This window comes from Odontesthes bonariensis, chromosome 14 (genome assembly GCF_027942865.1).
Source record: "Odontesthes bonariensis isolate fOdoBon6 chromosome 14, fOdoBon6.hap1, whole genome shotgun sequence".
In the NCBI taxonomy this organism is placed as follows: Eukaryota; Metazoa; Chordata; class Actinopteri; order Atheriniformes; family Atherinopsidae; genus Odontesthes; species Odontesthes bonariensis.
In genome coordinates, this window is record NC_134519.1 from 8,583,146 (window position 1) to 8,599,991 (window position 16,846).

Genomic DNA, 16,846 nt, shown 5'->3' on the forward strand with positions numbered 1-16,846 from the left:
AATGTGTCATACATTTTAGCTATATGTTGAAGAAAAGGAAAAAAAAAAAAATCAGCAAAATAAAATGCCAATTTGTGCACATTTCCACAAGCTACTAAAGTTCCAACGTGTGACAGGTGGGGTGATCCACTTACAAAGCCCCATGAAACTCACAACTATCATTTCACCGGTGTAGAGTCTCCAAAAACACTGCAATGTTTACATAATATTGGACAGAGTCATTGGAGTCATTTGCATGCAAAGTTGCCACAGGTCGTCCGCCTTGGCCCTTCAGCACAATGCTGCACTGCTACATGTCTGAGGAGACAAACCAAACACTCAGTGGGGTTACATGGCACTGAAAGGATCGGATTATTGGCTAAATTACAATAAGACTGAGTTATTAAGTGCATGTAGACACCTTCATCTGACAAGAAATGAGGTCGAATCGGGTTACTCGCGATCGGATTAAGACCCCGAGATAAGTCGGTTGAAAGTCAAAATAAACGTGCTTATATGCAACAATCAGAGGGACGTAGCTTCATCTTGCTCTTTGTTCGCCATTTTTCTCGAATGCCTGAGTTTGTTGTTGAAGAGGTCAACAGGAAGTGGCTCTATTAGCAACAGTTGAAATGGGTACAGCGCCACCTATCATACCGGGGTATGACACGCTTTGTGCCTCTGATCCGATTCATTCACCGCCATATATCCAAGGAGAATTACCCTTGCTCAACTCGTTCTTATTGTAATTTAGCCAATTATCCGATCCCTTCGGTGCCATGTAGGGGTGTGCGATCTGACGATATAAAATCGTGACTGGCGATGAAGAGTGGAGAATCGCAGGCGATCTACCAAATTAGAGAAACCGTATAGATCGCCTTTGCCAGCGCAATGATTTTTTTTTTAATGCTGGTTCCCGCCGATGCAGCAGACGTAGGGCGTCCTTAACCTAACCGACCAATCATAGCAAACTGTGCGTCGTGACACTTTCTTACACGCCTCCATGTTGTGTTTGTAAAAACTTAGAAAACGCATAGACAGCCATGGCTGAAAGCCAAGCCGACGAGCTGGTGAAAAAGAGGAAATCCACCTCTGTAATTTGGAATTGGTTCGGGTTTTCTTCTACCCTAACCCACTGCTGCTGGTCCACATCAGGAATGGGAACAGCAGCAGCGGCACCATCCACAGCACATCCATAGCGGCGCACAGGAGAAACTCACGGCCAGCAGCAGCACTCTCGGGTCGGATGAGGAAACCGCTAGCTCGTAAGCTAACTACGGTGCAAGAGAAAAGGGATGCACCGCGACCGTGACAAACATTACACAGTTGAAAAGTGTTCCTTTAGGGCGCTCTGGTGATGGCAGTGCGTGACTGTGGCTGCAGTAAATGAACATGCAGCGTTGCTCATCTGTTGCTAAATGGCATCATGAGGTGGAGTCAAGTCGTCATCAGTGGTTCGTTTTTCTATTTCCGGTTGCTTCACTCTCGCTGTGTCAGATGTCATTAATTAGATCATTATTTTTCATCTTGAATTGGGTTACAGTTGAATTACAATGTGTTGATTGCCAAATTCTTTCTTTTACTCCTTAGCTCTTCTGTGGTTCAGCATATCGACTTTAACTCTACTGTAATTGGTCTTTTTTTTTTTTGGATGGAAGATCGTGATAAAAAAATCGAAATCGTGATTTTATCCAAAAAAATCGTGATACAACATTTTTTCCATATCGCCCACCCCTAGTGCCATGTCACCCCAGTGACTGGCTCTCTTAGTTTTTCCTGCTCACTTGGAACAGGAGGTGGGGTGAGATGTATACTGTTGGTTGCAATGTACAGTTTATGCCACTAGATGTCACTACATCCCACACATTGGACCACTGAGGGAAAATTCGTAAAGATAACCAGAAGGTAGCAGCTAGAACTGCAAAAAGGAAGATGCAATGAGATGAAGTCAGATATTAAAACAAAGAAAAAGCAAATCAACACAGTGAAAAGCTTGGTGGACAAACTGCAAAGTGGACACAGAGCTGTGTACAAACTGATATTACGACTATGTGCTCTGGTAAGAGCCGTGCGAAGGTATGCTGCCATTACGTCATATTCATATTTCATCAGTGCACAAAGTTTACCACCTTACCCAAGTGTATAAACTTGAGCACTATTTCCAACAAAATTACAGCGTTTCCTGCCAGCCGTTATCCAGCTTATGCATTTTTTCACTTGGCACATACGAGAACGCCATCGCCGACCATTTGAGGAGCAGGCTTGAGAGGATTAACCAGAGCTGCATTTTCTAGAAACGACAAAATATGGGGCAACTAAATCACCTTCCATATGTGGTCAATGAAGACGGTCCATGTGGAGAAACAAGCAGCTGCAAAGGCAACTATTTCAACTACCTAAAGACTTCCAGGAAGTCCAGGAATGCGCAAATGCCATGATGTCAAAGGCAGCACATCAGGTTCATAACCGAGGACAGAGCCATGAAATACCATCAATAATGGTGCCAGGGAGAAGAGCCTAAGCTCTACCTCACATATGAGCGTAGGAGGAATAAGGATCGATCCCGTGGAACTTGGCGGTTGGGGTTTATTGTTTCCCTCAAAAAAAACAATAACAATTAAGTTTGGATTTCCACAACCAGAAACTCACAACAGAGTTACGTAATTACGTCATTATAATTCTCACTTCCAATGAACCTCCCTTTGGGATATACTCAGAGTATAAGTGGAGAAGTGCAGGGAAAGCGTTCGTCTTCACAGACCACAATATTTGTCTATTTCTTCTCAGCGAACCACCAGCCTAAACCAGACCAATATTTTTATTAACGGTGCTGCAATACTTGTTGTTTTCGAAAAGGATTTATAATCTATAGCAGATGGCGACAATAAAAAAACATAAATTCAATTGAAAAAGCAGTTGTGAACGCAGCCTCGGTTCACATCGGGCAGATGTCACGAATGGAACCGTCAATATTAAATCATCGAACCCAAAGAGCACGAAGTTCATATCCACAGTCTTTCTTTTCTTTTGTAAAACAGATTAAACGCCACAATTGCTCTAAATTTTATTTAAACATGCTGGTCACACAGTTTAAGGTGGTCCGATTGGCAGAGGTGGGTAGTAATGAGTTACATTTACTTAAGTAAGTTTTTGAAAAAATTATACTTCTGAGTAGTTTTAAATCTCTATACTTTTTACTTTTACTTGAGTAGATTTGTGCAGCAGAAACTGTCCTCTTACTCCGCTACATTAGGCTACAATGAGCTGGTTACTTTTCTTCTTACCTCTTTGGTATTCTACGCCTCATTATTTTTATCCCCCCGCGTACGCCTCATTTTAATGTTTTATTCTGACAGAGAGAGAGACTTCCGCCAAAGGCTCTACCACCTGACTGTGTTCCACCAATCAGACGCAGCCGTGCAGTCTGGTCACGTGACCATACTCAATCTCAGCGGCGGGACGGGTTAGCTTTAGCATTAGCAGTCGTAGCAAACAAACAAAGAAACAGATGAAAAATGTCAGAATCAACGGTGGGAAATGAAGACACAGACGAGGCCTCATACTGAAAGCATGTTTACCTTACAAAGAGTGAGAAACAGCAGCTACATTATGTGTCTTCTGTGTCAACCAAAACAAACGCACATTTCAGCAGAAACTCAACATCTAACTTGAGGAAACATGTAGCGCTAAGTTTCCTAAATTAGCTTTTTTTCCCCATGGATAGGTGAATGTTTTTTTTTTAGATTCCATATGGGTTACATATGTTTTAAACATTTCCTAAGTCTCTTTTATTTTTTATTGAGGTAGTTGAATTTACCTGGATTATTTTAATTTAAGCTATTTTGTAATTCATTTTAATTTATTTTATTGATTGGATGAACTCTCATTTGCCTAAAGATGATTATTTAGTATTTTTGTCTGTCTGATTGAATGCTTGTGTTAACAAATAAATCAGACGTTACTCAACATTTACTCAGTACTTGAGTAGTTTTTTCACCAAGCACTTTTTTACTCAAGTAATTATTTGGATGACTACTTTTTACTTTTACTTGAGTACAATTTTTGGCTACTCTACCCACCTCTGCCGATTGGTCCCTATACTCCCACTCCCACCTTATTTGTCTTATAATAAAATGAATAAAGCTGGCGTACACTTGACTGTAAACCAACTGTGAAAAGAAACAACAGAACGCAGGACATCTAGTGTAGAGTTCGGGATTCTCACACACATCTTACCTCTGATTAAGGTGCTTAACATGAATCCTGTTCACTCAAAAAGCCCTGAAATTAATAACAATGTTTCTTTTTGCACCCTGACACAAAATATGTCAGATTTAGGGCTCCGATGGAGACGGTTTAGAAAAGTCTGTGTGTTTTCTTAAGCGTGGACATGCCTGCTGAGGATAAGACCTCGTGAACAACTTACTATGAAGAACTGCACTCTTGCAGCGGCCCTTCCTCCTCTCTCTACCGCTGCTGCCATTGGCCAGAACATCACTTGAGCTCTCACGTGGTTCAGTGAATTCAAGCCACCGAGGATCCCTCACTGGGCGAGCTGCCAATCTCAAGTTAGGATATTGGTCTTAAGTACATTTCTGCACTCTTGCAGCAGCACGACTTTGCGGCTTCAGCATTGACAAATACTTACAAGGAGTACACTGATTATATTTAACCAGACAAGTTACTACCCTGGAAGTGACAGAAGAGTTTCATCATAACAAAGCCGATGAAAAAAAGACAACAGCATTAGCATCCAGGATCACAGAATAACAAAAGCATTCAGCACGGCTCATATTAGCTACCCGTCTGGATGCATGAACAGTAAAATATTGATCATGGCTGCAAAAAGAGGACAAACTGGGTGAAGAAACAGGAGTCACTCAGAGCAGGAGGCTAAATACAGACTCTGCAATTTGGCATACATGTCGCAATCCTTTTCAAAGTTCACACTGGGGTGCAGGGAAGAACAAATAAGCTTAAAAGAGCCAAAAACTCATAAGTCCAGGCTTCAAAGATAACATATCCAGAGCAGTCCGATGGCACCTGTCACGTAGGCAAACCGACAGGTTTCTGATATTAACATACCAGCACAACAGCAAATAAAGACACATTCTTGCACCTGCCCTGACAATGTCCTACCTCAGCGTTCAACAATAAGCTCTGAGCTGCATCTCATTCAGCAGAAAGCTGGAAGCGCATGCTAAGCCACAGTCCTGTTGCTCATCCGATGCCATGATCCAAGCATGCCTGTGACCACAAAGTAGATGGTAGGGCCTTGTTTAATACACAGAAGGAAAGAACGGGATATTACGGGCCGGAGAGAAATGGAAAACACACTCTGTGTTACATAGGGTTTATTTGTGTTTGAAAAAAAAAAAAAAAAAAAAAAAAAAAACGCCTGCACACTGAACCTGCTGCCAGAAAGAAGGCAAAACACTCAGTCGTAGTCATTTAAAAACACATTTACATGACTTGTATGTTGGATGCATTTGTTTTTAATCCCCTTGGTAACCCACATTTGGCTCTTTACCAGCAGCCATTTGTGCAAAAGGGATGCCTGACCATGTTCACAGATACTGGGCTCCAAAGACTTTTCCAAGAAAGCCTTTGACTAGGGAAGCTATTCTTGTTTAAAATCTGTGGAGAATATTTTTTATTTTTGCTAAGGCATTATTTTATTTCCACTTAGATCCCTGCTTAAAGCTGGAATTTAAACTTTTTAAATAACCAAAAATTCTTCCCAAAGTCTGTTGCGTTAACAAAGCGACAAGCTTTCACCACAGGAAAACCGTAAGTACATTAAAAAAATAAAACTCCAAATGAAATATACTCTTAAGTATCCAGATACAACCACCTTGGATGTGGTCATGATCTATATAATGGCAAATGATGATCATTGGTCAACAGCTACCCTTTATTTGGCAGAAAATTCTGAAAATGATCTCATCTCAATTAACAAACCATCAAAACAAAACCGCCTGTAATACATAATACAGCGTCAACACAATTTAAACATACTTGAATAAGCCCATGTACATAATCCAGTCCAGACTAAACATGGAGAAGCAGCATTTAGCTGTTATGCTGCAAACAAGTGGAACAAACTGCCAGTGGAGATTAAACTTTCACCAAATGGAGACATTTTTAAATCCAGGTTAAAAACATTTCTGTTCTCATGTGTCTATGCATGACATCTGCACGATATCTTTTAACTTATCTTGACTGTTGCTTGTTTTTAAATTCATTTAAATTATTTCATTTGTTTCTCTTTATATTCTTTTATGTATGTTAATGCTTATTACACTCCATGCTGCAATGCTTTTATGAAATGTGCTATATAAATAAATTTGATTTGATTAATCAACCTGCTACCAATTGGCCATTTACTAGAAAAATAAAAAGTAACCCACCTGAAAAAGTTCTTACTTGTCAAATTTAATCGTATTTTGTTCTGAAACTCCACACCGGAAGCGGAAGATCATATTTATCCGGCTTGACGTTTAAGTTGTTTAAGGAAGTCCAAGCGACACGAAACCGGTTACGGAATAACTTGAAATGTTCACTGTAAAAAAAAAAAACAACACGTTTGCTTTCAGTCTCATAAATCTACGTGAAAATGAACCCAGATTTTTTTTTTTTTTAACTGACGGTGAATTTCAACTCCAACGAACCCAGACGCTTGTTGGCTGTCGCACTGCCTGCAAAAAAAAAAACAAAACAAAAAAAAACTCCAGTTGTCGCTTCTCTCGACCAGGGAACGTTATTTCCTGGACACTAGTTAACCCCGTGGTATATTCTTATTACCCCACAGAAAGAAAAAATGCTCTAACGGTAAATACAAAGCATCTTCAAGTGTGATAACCTCGATATAAACTGACAAGAGAAAAAAAAAAAAAAAAAATGCACAAGCCTTGTACGCGACTGTTTGAGCTGGGAATTATATTGGGGGTGGGGGGTGGGACTGAAGGAGCAGTTGGGAGGGGGGTCAGGCAGGGAATGACGGGAAACTTACCTGAGAGTTGAGCGGCCATGGGTGCCTCCGTTGTGAAGGTGCTGGTCAGCGGGACAGAGCGGCAGGAGCGTCCAGAGCCGGAGCCGCCATGTTCATCTGGCTCAGAGGTTCCTCGGCTGTTTATCTTTACCAGTAGACCCCCCTCCTCGTCCTCCTCCTCCTCCTCCCTCTACACCACCACCTCCACCTCCTCTCATCTCATTACCACAGAGCTGGGTGTCTCTACTTCCATTCCGTCTCCACCTCCTCACACCAAACACTCTGCTGCTGCTGACAGTTTTATAACGTGAGAAAACCACGAGCTGAAAACTTCCCATTTCTGCATGCAAGTTTCAGAGAAAACACATCGTTAGGTTTAGTTTTTTTTCTGATTAATAAGTAAAGAGGCTTACAGAATCCATTAGAAGCTTCTTCCACACTGGAAGAAAAAAAAAATGCCTCTCCAAAAATAAGTAAAAAAACAACAAATACAAGACGTTTTTGCTTGAAATAAGCAAAAAATCTGCCAATGGAACTAGTGAAAATCGGCTTCACAAGATTTCTTGAAATAAGATGTGACATTTAGGACTTTTGAGATAAAAGTGATCTTGAAATTAGCTTAAAAACCTCTTCAAATGTAAAGAAAAATCCTCGTTTCATATGATATGTGACTCAAAACAATTTGTTTTCAAGACTTTTTCACTTAACAAGATATTCCAGATGTATTGTATTAAAACAAGTCCCTATATCTGGCTGAAATGGTACTTGTTAGGCAGTTGTGTCTTATATTAAGTGTAATGAGATATTTTGACTAGAAATGAGACAAATACTTGGTAAGACTGATTTTTTTCCAGTGCACCTTATTTTCAGACTAGTTTACTGCTATTAAAACGTGATAATTCAGTATTGGCCATTAGGATTCAACGGGTCTTTTGAAAGAGATATTGTTATATAATAGTAATACCCTTTTTAGGCATGTATTAGGCATGTAAAATTGCCCCGTTACTGTCCACACACTTACGTTTTTGTAGGTCTTTAGAGTTCACAAGCTAGATTTCTATATTTTTATTTCTATATTTATTGTTGTTGCATGCTTATTTTATCTTATCTTTTATTATATTTGGACATCCAGTGCGGGCAACTAAGTAAAGAATTTCGTTGTACAGGGAAACACGTTTCTAACTGCACATATGGTAATAAACCTTTGAATCTTGAATCTTCATTAATGTCCTGTGTGTGTTGGCATCTCAGGTTTTCTTTACTGTAAGTCATTCCAACACAAAAGCAGATTGGGTACCGATAAAAAAAAAAACACAGAATCAAAAAGAAAGTCAGTCCCCATGCAGGCGTTTTGCATCAGTCATGAGTCAACATGAAAACTGATGAGAGTCACTGGGAGGGGTGGGACGGCTTGGCCAAAGTTCAAGAGGTCACACAAGAGCTCTCTTTGTTGCTAATGGGATATGGGTTCATAGTGATCGAGTTAGGGTCATAGTCAGCTGTTCAAGCCCCTACTTTTATATGTTAACTAAAGAAATGCATGTTTATATAGAGCAAATATTCTACAACACAAATGCTCTTTTATTTATTCATTCATTCATTTGACAAAGTTTCAAGAAAATAAAACATTTCTAATCATTTTTGCAGCATTTAGTTCGCTTTATTTTGATTGGCTGCTCGGATTATTAACACATGCTGCCACCTAGTGACCCACTGGAAAAGTGTGCAGCATTTCTGTGACAAAGTTCACATGACGCTTCAGCCAAGTCTGCAAAGAGCATAAAAAAAGTGTTGGTCTGGGGGAAGACGAACCTAAAAGAGTTGGAGAGTTTCTGTCCGAAGCACACACACACCAAACTTAAACAGTTCAGCCACTAATTCTCCGTTATGCGTGTAAAAAGCTGTCCGGAGATGCCGGGAAGGTTCCAACCACAGAACAAACAATAATTCACCGATGGACATTTTGAAAGCAGTCATCCTCAGGGCTTCATCAGTAATTATAGTCAGTGATATGCAGGGCAGTGTATGCTGTATATAGGAATCCATGCAGGAAGCGAGGACGCGTTGTGGCAGACTGGTCACACTGCGGGACAGGCAGCAGCCAGCTGACCTTTAGACAGAGTTTTTGCCTTGTTGAACGTTGACACAAGCTACAGCTGAGTCCTCATAAGTCCCAACTGGTGTTCATGTGTATGCTCCGAGCCGGAAAACCTCCAAAGCAACAGATCTTTTCTATTTAGGAAATCTGTAAATCAAGCATCTGATCACAAAAATAACACCGAAAGTCTCAAAAAGGCACAAAAGCTCAGCTTGGGTTGGTTTCATCTCTGGAGCTGGTGGTCTTCATAGATTACTCCTCCATTTGATCTTCTCTGAAGAGTCGTTCACTGTGGGAAAACAAGTTTGCACTGACACTTTAGGCCTCAGTCAGAGTGCAAAGCCTAATTTCATACAGGCAACAGGTGTCTATTTAGCTGGAAATGACCTTTTTTTTCTTTTCAACACCTTTAAAGACGGTACAAAGCGGCGACATACCCAGACTGATCTTGCCTTCCTTCTCCAGTTTCTTTAAGTGATGGACTAAGTTCACGTTAGCTGCTTGGTGCAGGTGTTCAGGCGTGTCCTGGAAGAAGAGCACCAAACACAATCAGTGTCAGTTTTCACTGACCAAACAGCAAAGTGAAGCGCAGGACGTGTGTGAACGGCTGCAGGCAGAAGTCTGATAACTTAGCATACTTATTGATGTACTTAATTATAGATTTTTATTAGGGCCGGGCAGGTTAACTAGTTAATTATTTAACGCTGATAAATATTTTATCGCGCATTAAAGCAGTTTTTATTTATTTATTTATTTTAAAATTTAAAAAAAAAAAAAAAAAAATTGGGGGGCTTTTGTGCCTTTAATGGATATGAAAGTTCAGAGAGACAGGAAGCAGGAGGCAGAGAGGGGGAACAACATGCAACACAGGGCTGTCCGATGTGGGACTCGAACCGGGGACTGTAGCCTCTGTACATGGGGCGCCTGCTCAACCCACTACGCCACAAACCACCCTTGTTTTATTATTTATTTTGTTATTGTAAAAGTCTGTTGCTCACAGGCTTTTATTTTGTAAAAGTCTGTTGCTGTCTGCTGTGGAACCGGAAAAGAAAGTAATCGGCGGATCCACCAAACATGGAGAAGGGTACGGAACTTTTACTCGGCCATTTTCATTTTAAAGTTCTTCCAGACGGCGGAGTCGACAGAACCAAAGTCATCTGTAAACACTGCCAAGTTGAATTGTCTTCTCAGCGTAGTAGTTCCAGTCTAAAATATCACTTAAAGGCAAAACACACAACTGATAGCAGCAAGTCATTCAAGGAAACAGACAGTGGAGCGAGGCTTCTACATAAAAACTACAGAAAGATGCTGATGTTAAAAGTGTGTTTGCACAACAAATGTTATGGCACTTTCATACATATGGCAGCACATTTAAAATAAAACTAAATGCTAAAAGCTATACACTACTTTTGGATTCATTTTGGGATTTTGCGTACAAATCGATTCATCAGGGAAATCATGTGATTAATTAGATAAAAAATTTGAATCATTGCCCAGCCCTAATTTTTAATCTAATTTTACTTCCAACCTGGGTAGATGCCCTTAAACACGCCGACTTGGATTAACGCAGACTATATTTTCCATCTGCTTTGGTTTGGTTTAGGTGTTGTAGGTAAGTGATTTTGGCTGGAGTGTCCTTAGCAACAGGCAGGAAAGAGCATCAAAGTAACAGAGGGGTTTGTCTTGACCTTATAGACGACCTTGACCAGCTCCATGGAGGAGAAAGGCTTTCCTGCCCCGTCCTGAACGGCTGCCAGGATCTGTTGTTCTCTCTGGTCCCGGTGGCTGATGTAGTGTTTGATCTTGGAGCCGGCATCCTGAACCACCGGCCCGTGACCTGCACAGAGAGCAGCGGAGCAGGAGTGAAGCCAAAGCCTTCAGTCGCTTTGTGGCGCCTTAACCTGCGCAGTTTTCATCAAGGTGGGAACCAGAAATGCCTTTTTGAACCATACAGTGAAACGATTTATTTCTGCCATCAAGCTGTGCGTTTTAACGACTGATCGTTGGGAAACAAGAAGCTTTTGGAGCAAATTTCAACTTTCAATCCAAGAAACTAGAGACATTTTGTCATAATTAGTGTTTTTGACTTATAAGCAACAATATGTTTCAGTTAGGATAGAGTGAGTTCTGATGGCCAACTTCCTAACACGTGATCCCCGATTCAAAGTGGGCGCTTTGTACCAGAATTGATGAAAATCCTCCATCAAAACTTTCTGTTATCTCCCATTTCCAAAAAAATGATGCAAAAGCAAAATTCTGTGGCTCAAAAGTGCCAAAGATTCACTGTCCAGAAGTTTTAAAAGTAGGTGTTTGCTTTATTACTAATCTGGTTCTTTTAAATTAAAGGGATAGTTTGCCTCTTTTGACATGAAGCTGTATGACATCCCATATTAGCAATATCATTTATGAACATTTTCTTACCCCCCGCTGCGTACTGTGAGCCGAGTTCCAGCCTCGTTTTGGTGTTGACGAAGGTAGTCCGGCTAGTTGGCTGGGGTTTGAAAAATAAAGCGTTTTGCTTCTCAAAACAATATGCGTTCAAAAGAGTAATACATTTGCATCACAAAATCGTTCTCCAGGAAAAGTCAGACCTCACAATCGCTTGGCGCTATTTTCTCTCCCTTGATATCAATGCGTTCAGCCACCTAGCGACAGCCGCACCTGTTACGGTGTTTACTGCTCAGCCTGAACAGCACGCAGTGATACGAAGGGAGAGAAAATAGGGCCAAGCGATTGTGAGGTCTGACTTTTTCTGGAGAACGATTTTGTGATGCAAATGTATTACTCTTTTGAACGCATATTGTTTTGAGAAACAAGACGCTTTATTGTTGTGGCCCCAGCCAACTAGCCGGACTACCTTCGTCAACGCCAAAACGAGGCTGGAACTCGGCTCACAGGACGCAGCAGAAAATGTTCATAAATGATGTTGCTAATATGGGCTGTCATACAGCTTCGTCAAAAGAGGCGAACTATCCCTTTAAGCATATTTGAATGGTGAGAATGAACATTAAAGAATGAAGCAAAATCAAAAAGCTGAGAAGTTGGAGGTTTAAACCTTGGACCAAAGAGCATCATCTCCATTTTTACCCATAATGCCTCTCTTCTGTTACCACCACTGAGGCTTTCTCAGCTCTTAGTGTGTGGTTACTCTGGGCAGTTTCAAGGGGGTGAAAGTGAGAATCTTTGAGTGTGAGAACACATGTGGGTTAGATATATTATAATAACGGTGTCCTGACTCACCGGGGTAGATGAGGTCGGCCTTGGAGTCCAGCAGGATCTTCAGAGACTTCATGTAGTCGTAGAGATCCTCAAACACGGCGGTGCCCTCGCCCAGGATGCAGTCTCCAGAGAAAAGCACCCGCTCCTCCTCCAGCAACAAGGCCATGTGGTCGTCAGTGTGGCCCGGGGTGAACAGCACTCTGCAACAGAAGAAAAAAAAAAGCTCTTATTAGCTCATAACTAACTCCGGTTTTCCTCTTGGATCATTTCCTGTCTGAACTGAACTGACCTGAGAGTGGCTCCCTCTGTCTGGATCACATCTCCATCCTTTAGGTAAGTGTAACTCTTGTTTCCGGCCGTCTCTGTCACCTGAATGGAGCGCGGCAGTTTGCTGACTCGGACCTCAGGTCCTGCAGGAGAGAGAAAAAAAAAAAAAAAGAAAAAGAAAAAAAAAAAAAAAAAAAAACGGAGAAATACTGACAAATAAGCAGCTGACATGTTTACCGTTTATTTAATGTGACTGAAAGCAGATCTGAGCCTGTAAAGGTGTCATTACGGACAGATTTCCAGGGTCGGTATCATTCAGAAATAAGGAATTATAATCAGAGCTGAATGAAGCGGTGCATGCAGCCCGAACCTGTGATGTCTCTGCAGATATCTTCCACTCCTCCGGTGTGGTCCTGATGCCAGTGTGTGACGATGATCTCCTGGATGCTGGCGTTGAACTGCCCCAGAGCACTTTTCAGGTTGTTGATGTATTCAGGCACAGCAGGCTCTCCGGCGTCTATCAGCACACGTCTGGAACACCAGAAACAAGGTTTTTGAGTGTCCACATTTTTCTAGCTGGAGTTGGAGCCCAGTAAATAACCTCAGATGGCGCAATATGCAAAAAAAAAATGCCCGTAACAAAAGAAGTCATCTTCCCGGTTGGGGTCATCTTACTGAGAAACAATAACCCGAAAACAACGAGGGAAAAAAAGACCGGCACAGTCTCCAGAATTAAAGCTCATGAAGCTGGACAGAAGAGTGAGAGCACAGGACCTACATGAGGATTTCTGTTTTTACTTAAAGGGATAGTTCGCCTCTTTTGACATGAAGCTGTGTGACGTCCCATATTAATAATACCATTTATGAACATTTTCTTACCCCCTGCTGCGTCCTGTGAGCAGAGTTCCAGCCTCGTTTTGGTGTTGACGAAAGTAGTCCGGCTAGTTGGCTGGGGCCACAAAAATAAAGCGTTTTGCTTCTCAAAACAATATGTATTCAAAAGAGTAATACATTTGCATCACAAAATCGTAGCAGGAAACACCGTAACAGGCGCGGCTCTCGGCAGGCAGCAGCACGCAGTGATACGAAGAGAGAAAATAGGGCCAAGAGATTGTGAGGTCTGACTTTATCCTGGAGAACGATTTTGTGATGCAAATGTATTACTCTTTTGAACGCATATTGTTTTGAGAAGCCAAACGCTTTATTTTTGTGGCCCCAGCCAACTAGCCGGACTAGATTCGTCAACGCCAAATCGAGGCTGGAACTCTGCTCACAGGACGCAGCAGGGGGTAAGAAAATGTTCATAAATGATGTTGTTAATATGGGATGTCATACAGCTTCATGTCAAAAGAGGCGAACTATCCCTTTAACTATATACAGTGCACAGTGAAAATGAGTACACCCCTGTTGAAAAGTAACATTTTGAACAATATTTTAATACACACACAAGTTATTCCCAAAACGTGCATAGAGTAAGTTTAATACAACATCTGTTGAGCTTACAACAGAAAAGAAAGGTCAATAATATAACTTAAATGACATATTTGTCCATTTTTGTGAAATTATGCTGGTACAAAAGTGAGTACACCCCTATGTTAAACTCCCTGAGAATGGGCCGTGTTGGCCCGAAATGTCATGAAATGAAAAGGCATTAAAAGGGAGGTCATCGTTGTGCGTTTCATCCTTGCCAGGCTAAAAGAGACGTGTGTGAGATTCGACTGAAATCCTATGGAGAGTATCATGATCTGCTTCAGTAGTCACAGTACATGTTGACAAGCATGTTTCTTTTGGTGAAATTCAGCTTCCTACTGTTGATGGCATCCATACAGCCCCAATCATTTATCATAAATCATTTATCAGTACTTCATCTTTACGGAAGATACTTTGCATGTTGGATGTATATATAGCCGTTGGCAGGCATGATAGAACAGAAATTAAAAGTGAAAGCTATAGCCAAAACAGTCAAAAGAACTGAGGGAAATAAGAGAAAAACCTGGTCATATAACTGCAAGTCGTTGTAAAATGATCAATTAACCCGATGAAAAATGGACGCCGAAGTGATTAAAACATTATGATTATTCATTATTCACCTCCACTCATGTAAACAGTGTGAAGATAATTCCTAAACACTAAGTAAACCTAGAAGTTTAAAAAAATCGAATTGAATTTGGCGTGACGTACTTTTCTATGAGATAACAGGTTGCGTCATCACGGTTTTTCAAACGGTTTTAGCCGGATGAAAGTCTTTAGATACAAATAATATGAAAGGACAGACAAGTCAAATCACATTTCATTTGGAAACCATAAAGAAAGCTAACGTAGGTCTTGGAGTCACCTTTCCCCAGTGCCGACCAGGTAAGTGTTGGTTCCCTGCAGAGTCATCGGTCCCGGGTTGCAGCCTAAAACCCGAACAACCCGAGCAGACAGCTGCTCTATCCGGGGAATCATGGCACTCATAACCGGTGTGGCGTCTGCTAAAGGACAACAAAGCAACAAGAGAAGAAGTCAAAGTTCAAGAACACCCATGAACCTTGTCCGACAGATATACTACGGAACCCACGCGTGGGTAAAGCGTCTATTTCCGGTGAGTACCAAAACAGCCTTCAAAATAAAAGCAGCCGTTACGAGTAACCTCCAAAAAGTATGGTTAGTTTATTTTGGTGTGCTTGATTAATGAGAACTGAAACTACATGATCGCGATCTCAAGGAATTTTGACAGGATAATTGAATTTCTATGAAGATAAATGGGTTATCAGAACTAAATATTGTAAGAACATTTGTTGTCCTTGTTGAAATCAAACAGTATAAAGACAAGATAAACTCTCATGTATACATTACATTAGCTTTAGGGGATCACAGAAGTTGCATCCTCGCATAAATAAATAAATAAATCCTTCATTTGTTTCTCCCATAAAATCAAAGGAAGCTTTTAGATCTACTCGGAACAGCTGAACAGGCCCCAGTCAGATTTAAACACTAGGTGGAGCCATTGTACTGTCCGAATCTACATGTTCTGGATTATCAGAAATAGTTTAATCATATAAACTCCTCACAGAGCTCAAATATCAGAGCTATGTGGCTGAAGGACTGTTGTTACCGCCCTCAAAATATAAAGGTTTATGTAAACGTTAGGATTACAGCTGACACGAAACAAAAACAAAATGATAACAAGCTGTTTTAAGACCACCCACTACCACGTCTTAAAGGGAAATGCTGATGTTGTACTTCTGTAGTCAAGACACATTATTGCTCAGGATCTCTTATCAAGTTAACCAAATATGAACATGTCATGAGTCAGCCATCTCCTCTGAAATGCTCACCTGTGTACGGTCTCCTTTCCTCTCCAACTGTTTGGTGGGAATGTAAAACAGATTAAATAAATCCATGTGAGCACCATGAAGGATGGAAGGTAACTTCCTCAATAACTAACATGAATGAAACCAATAAGAGGAGTCCAAAGCAACACCTAGGTTACCTTTCTTCCGGTTTTAATGATCTCACAAATAAGTCTTTTTTTTTTTTTTTTAAAGGATTTGTTAGAGTTTGAGTTTAACTTTTATGCATCTTGGTGAAAAGTGGACACTTATCTAAGAAAAATCCCTATAAAATGAGGTGATTTGGACCTTAAAGTCAACTCAGCTCATCTCCACACACTGCAACTTAGTGCCAAAGCGCCAGAAAATGGAAATAAAAGAGACATCGTCTTCACTGTCCTTTAATTTTCTTGTGTAATACAGACTATCCTACTATCTTTCAGATTTGTTGACAGATACTTTTTGTTTAGACTTGTCCTTGAAACTTTACCGACTCAGTCTCAAAGAAAAGATCCAAACGTGAACTTGAGAAATAGTTCTGTCTTGGATTATTCATTCTGTGCGTCCATTCATCCAGCGCTCTGTCATCTCTGAGGCATTACAAATATTCAGGATTAAATCTCTGTTCCACTGTGACACATTTGTACTGTTGAATACTACAGAACTGAAAACTTTGTGGACTTGGACCCATATTGGTTTCAGGATAATGTGTTTTCTGTGGAAACAGGACAGTGCAGCTGGACCAAAGGTGGAATCCAGTTTAATCATCAACCACACCTGGGAGTGGATGAAGCTGCCATGTCTCTGAAGTAGGCCTGGGCGAGTTAACTCGTTATTATCGCGTTAACTCGTCAATTATTTAACGCCGATAAATATTTTATTGCACTTTTTTTCTTTTTTGGGGGGGGCTTTTGTTCCTTTAATGGATAGGAAAGTTCAGAGAGACAGGAAGCAGGGGGCAGAGAGAGGGGGAACAAC

The 16,846-nt window shown here is 40.9% G+C and overlaps 2 protein-coding genes across 7 annotated transcripts in view; both read right to left on the bottom strand.

Annotated features, from left to right (window-relative positions):
• Positions 1–7,092, bottom strand: part of LOC142398663 (nuclear receptor coactivator 2-like) — a 91,387-nt gene extending 84,295 nt beyond the window's left edge. For 5 of the 6 annotated variants that reach the window (XM_075482754.1, XM_075482752.1, XM_075482755.1 and 2 more), the window contains exon 1: positions 6,992–7,092. The gene's annotated coding sequence lies outside the window, so the exon portion shown is untranslated. Of the gene's footprint in view, positions 1–5,118; positions 5,224–6,991 lie in introns of those variants that run through there. The other variant, XM_075482750.1, reaches the window with a different exon arrangement.
• A 1,438-nt stretch (positions 7,093–8,530) lies between these two features.
• On the bottom strand, positions 8,531–15,131 carry lactb2 (lactamase, beta 2). The gene is made up of 7 exons (XM_075482178.1): positions 14,890–15,131; positions 12,925–13,085; positions 12,577–12,697; positions 12,309–12,487; positions 10,757–10,905; positions 9,506–9,593; positions 8,531–9,357 (listed from the first exon to the last, which is right to left on the bottom strand). Exons 1-7 carry the CDS (start codon positions 15,009–15,011, stop codon positions 9,314–9,316), a joined length of 864 nt encoding a protein of 287 aa, XP_075338293.1. The 5' UTR covers positions 15,012–15,131; the 3' UTR covers positions 8,531–9,313.
• Positions 15,132–16,846: the final 1,715 nt, after the last annotated feature.

Coding starts and splice junctions, on each gene's coding strand:
- lactb2 (XM_075482178.1), bottom strand. CDS start 15,011: ATGAGTGCCATGATTCCCCGGATAGAGCAGCTGTCTGCTCGGGTTGTT. Junction 10,906..12,308: donor GGCCGACCTCATCTACCCCG/GTGAGTCAGGAC, acceptor CTCTCTGTGCAG/GTCACGGGCCGGTGGTTCAG. Junction 9,358..9,505: donor GGAAGGCAAGATCAGTCTGG/GTATGTCGCCGC, acceptor GTTTTCCCACAG/TGAACGACTCTTCAGAGAAG.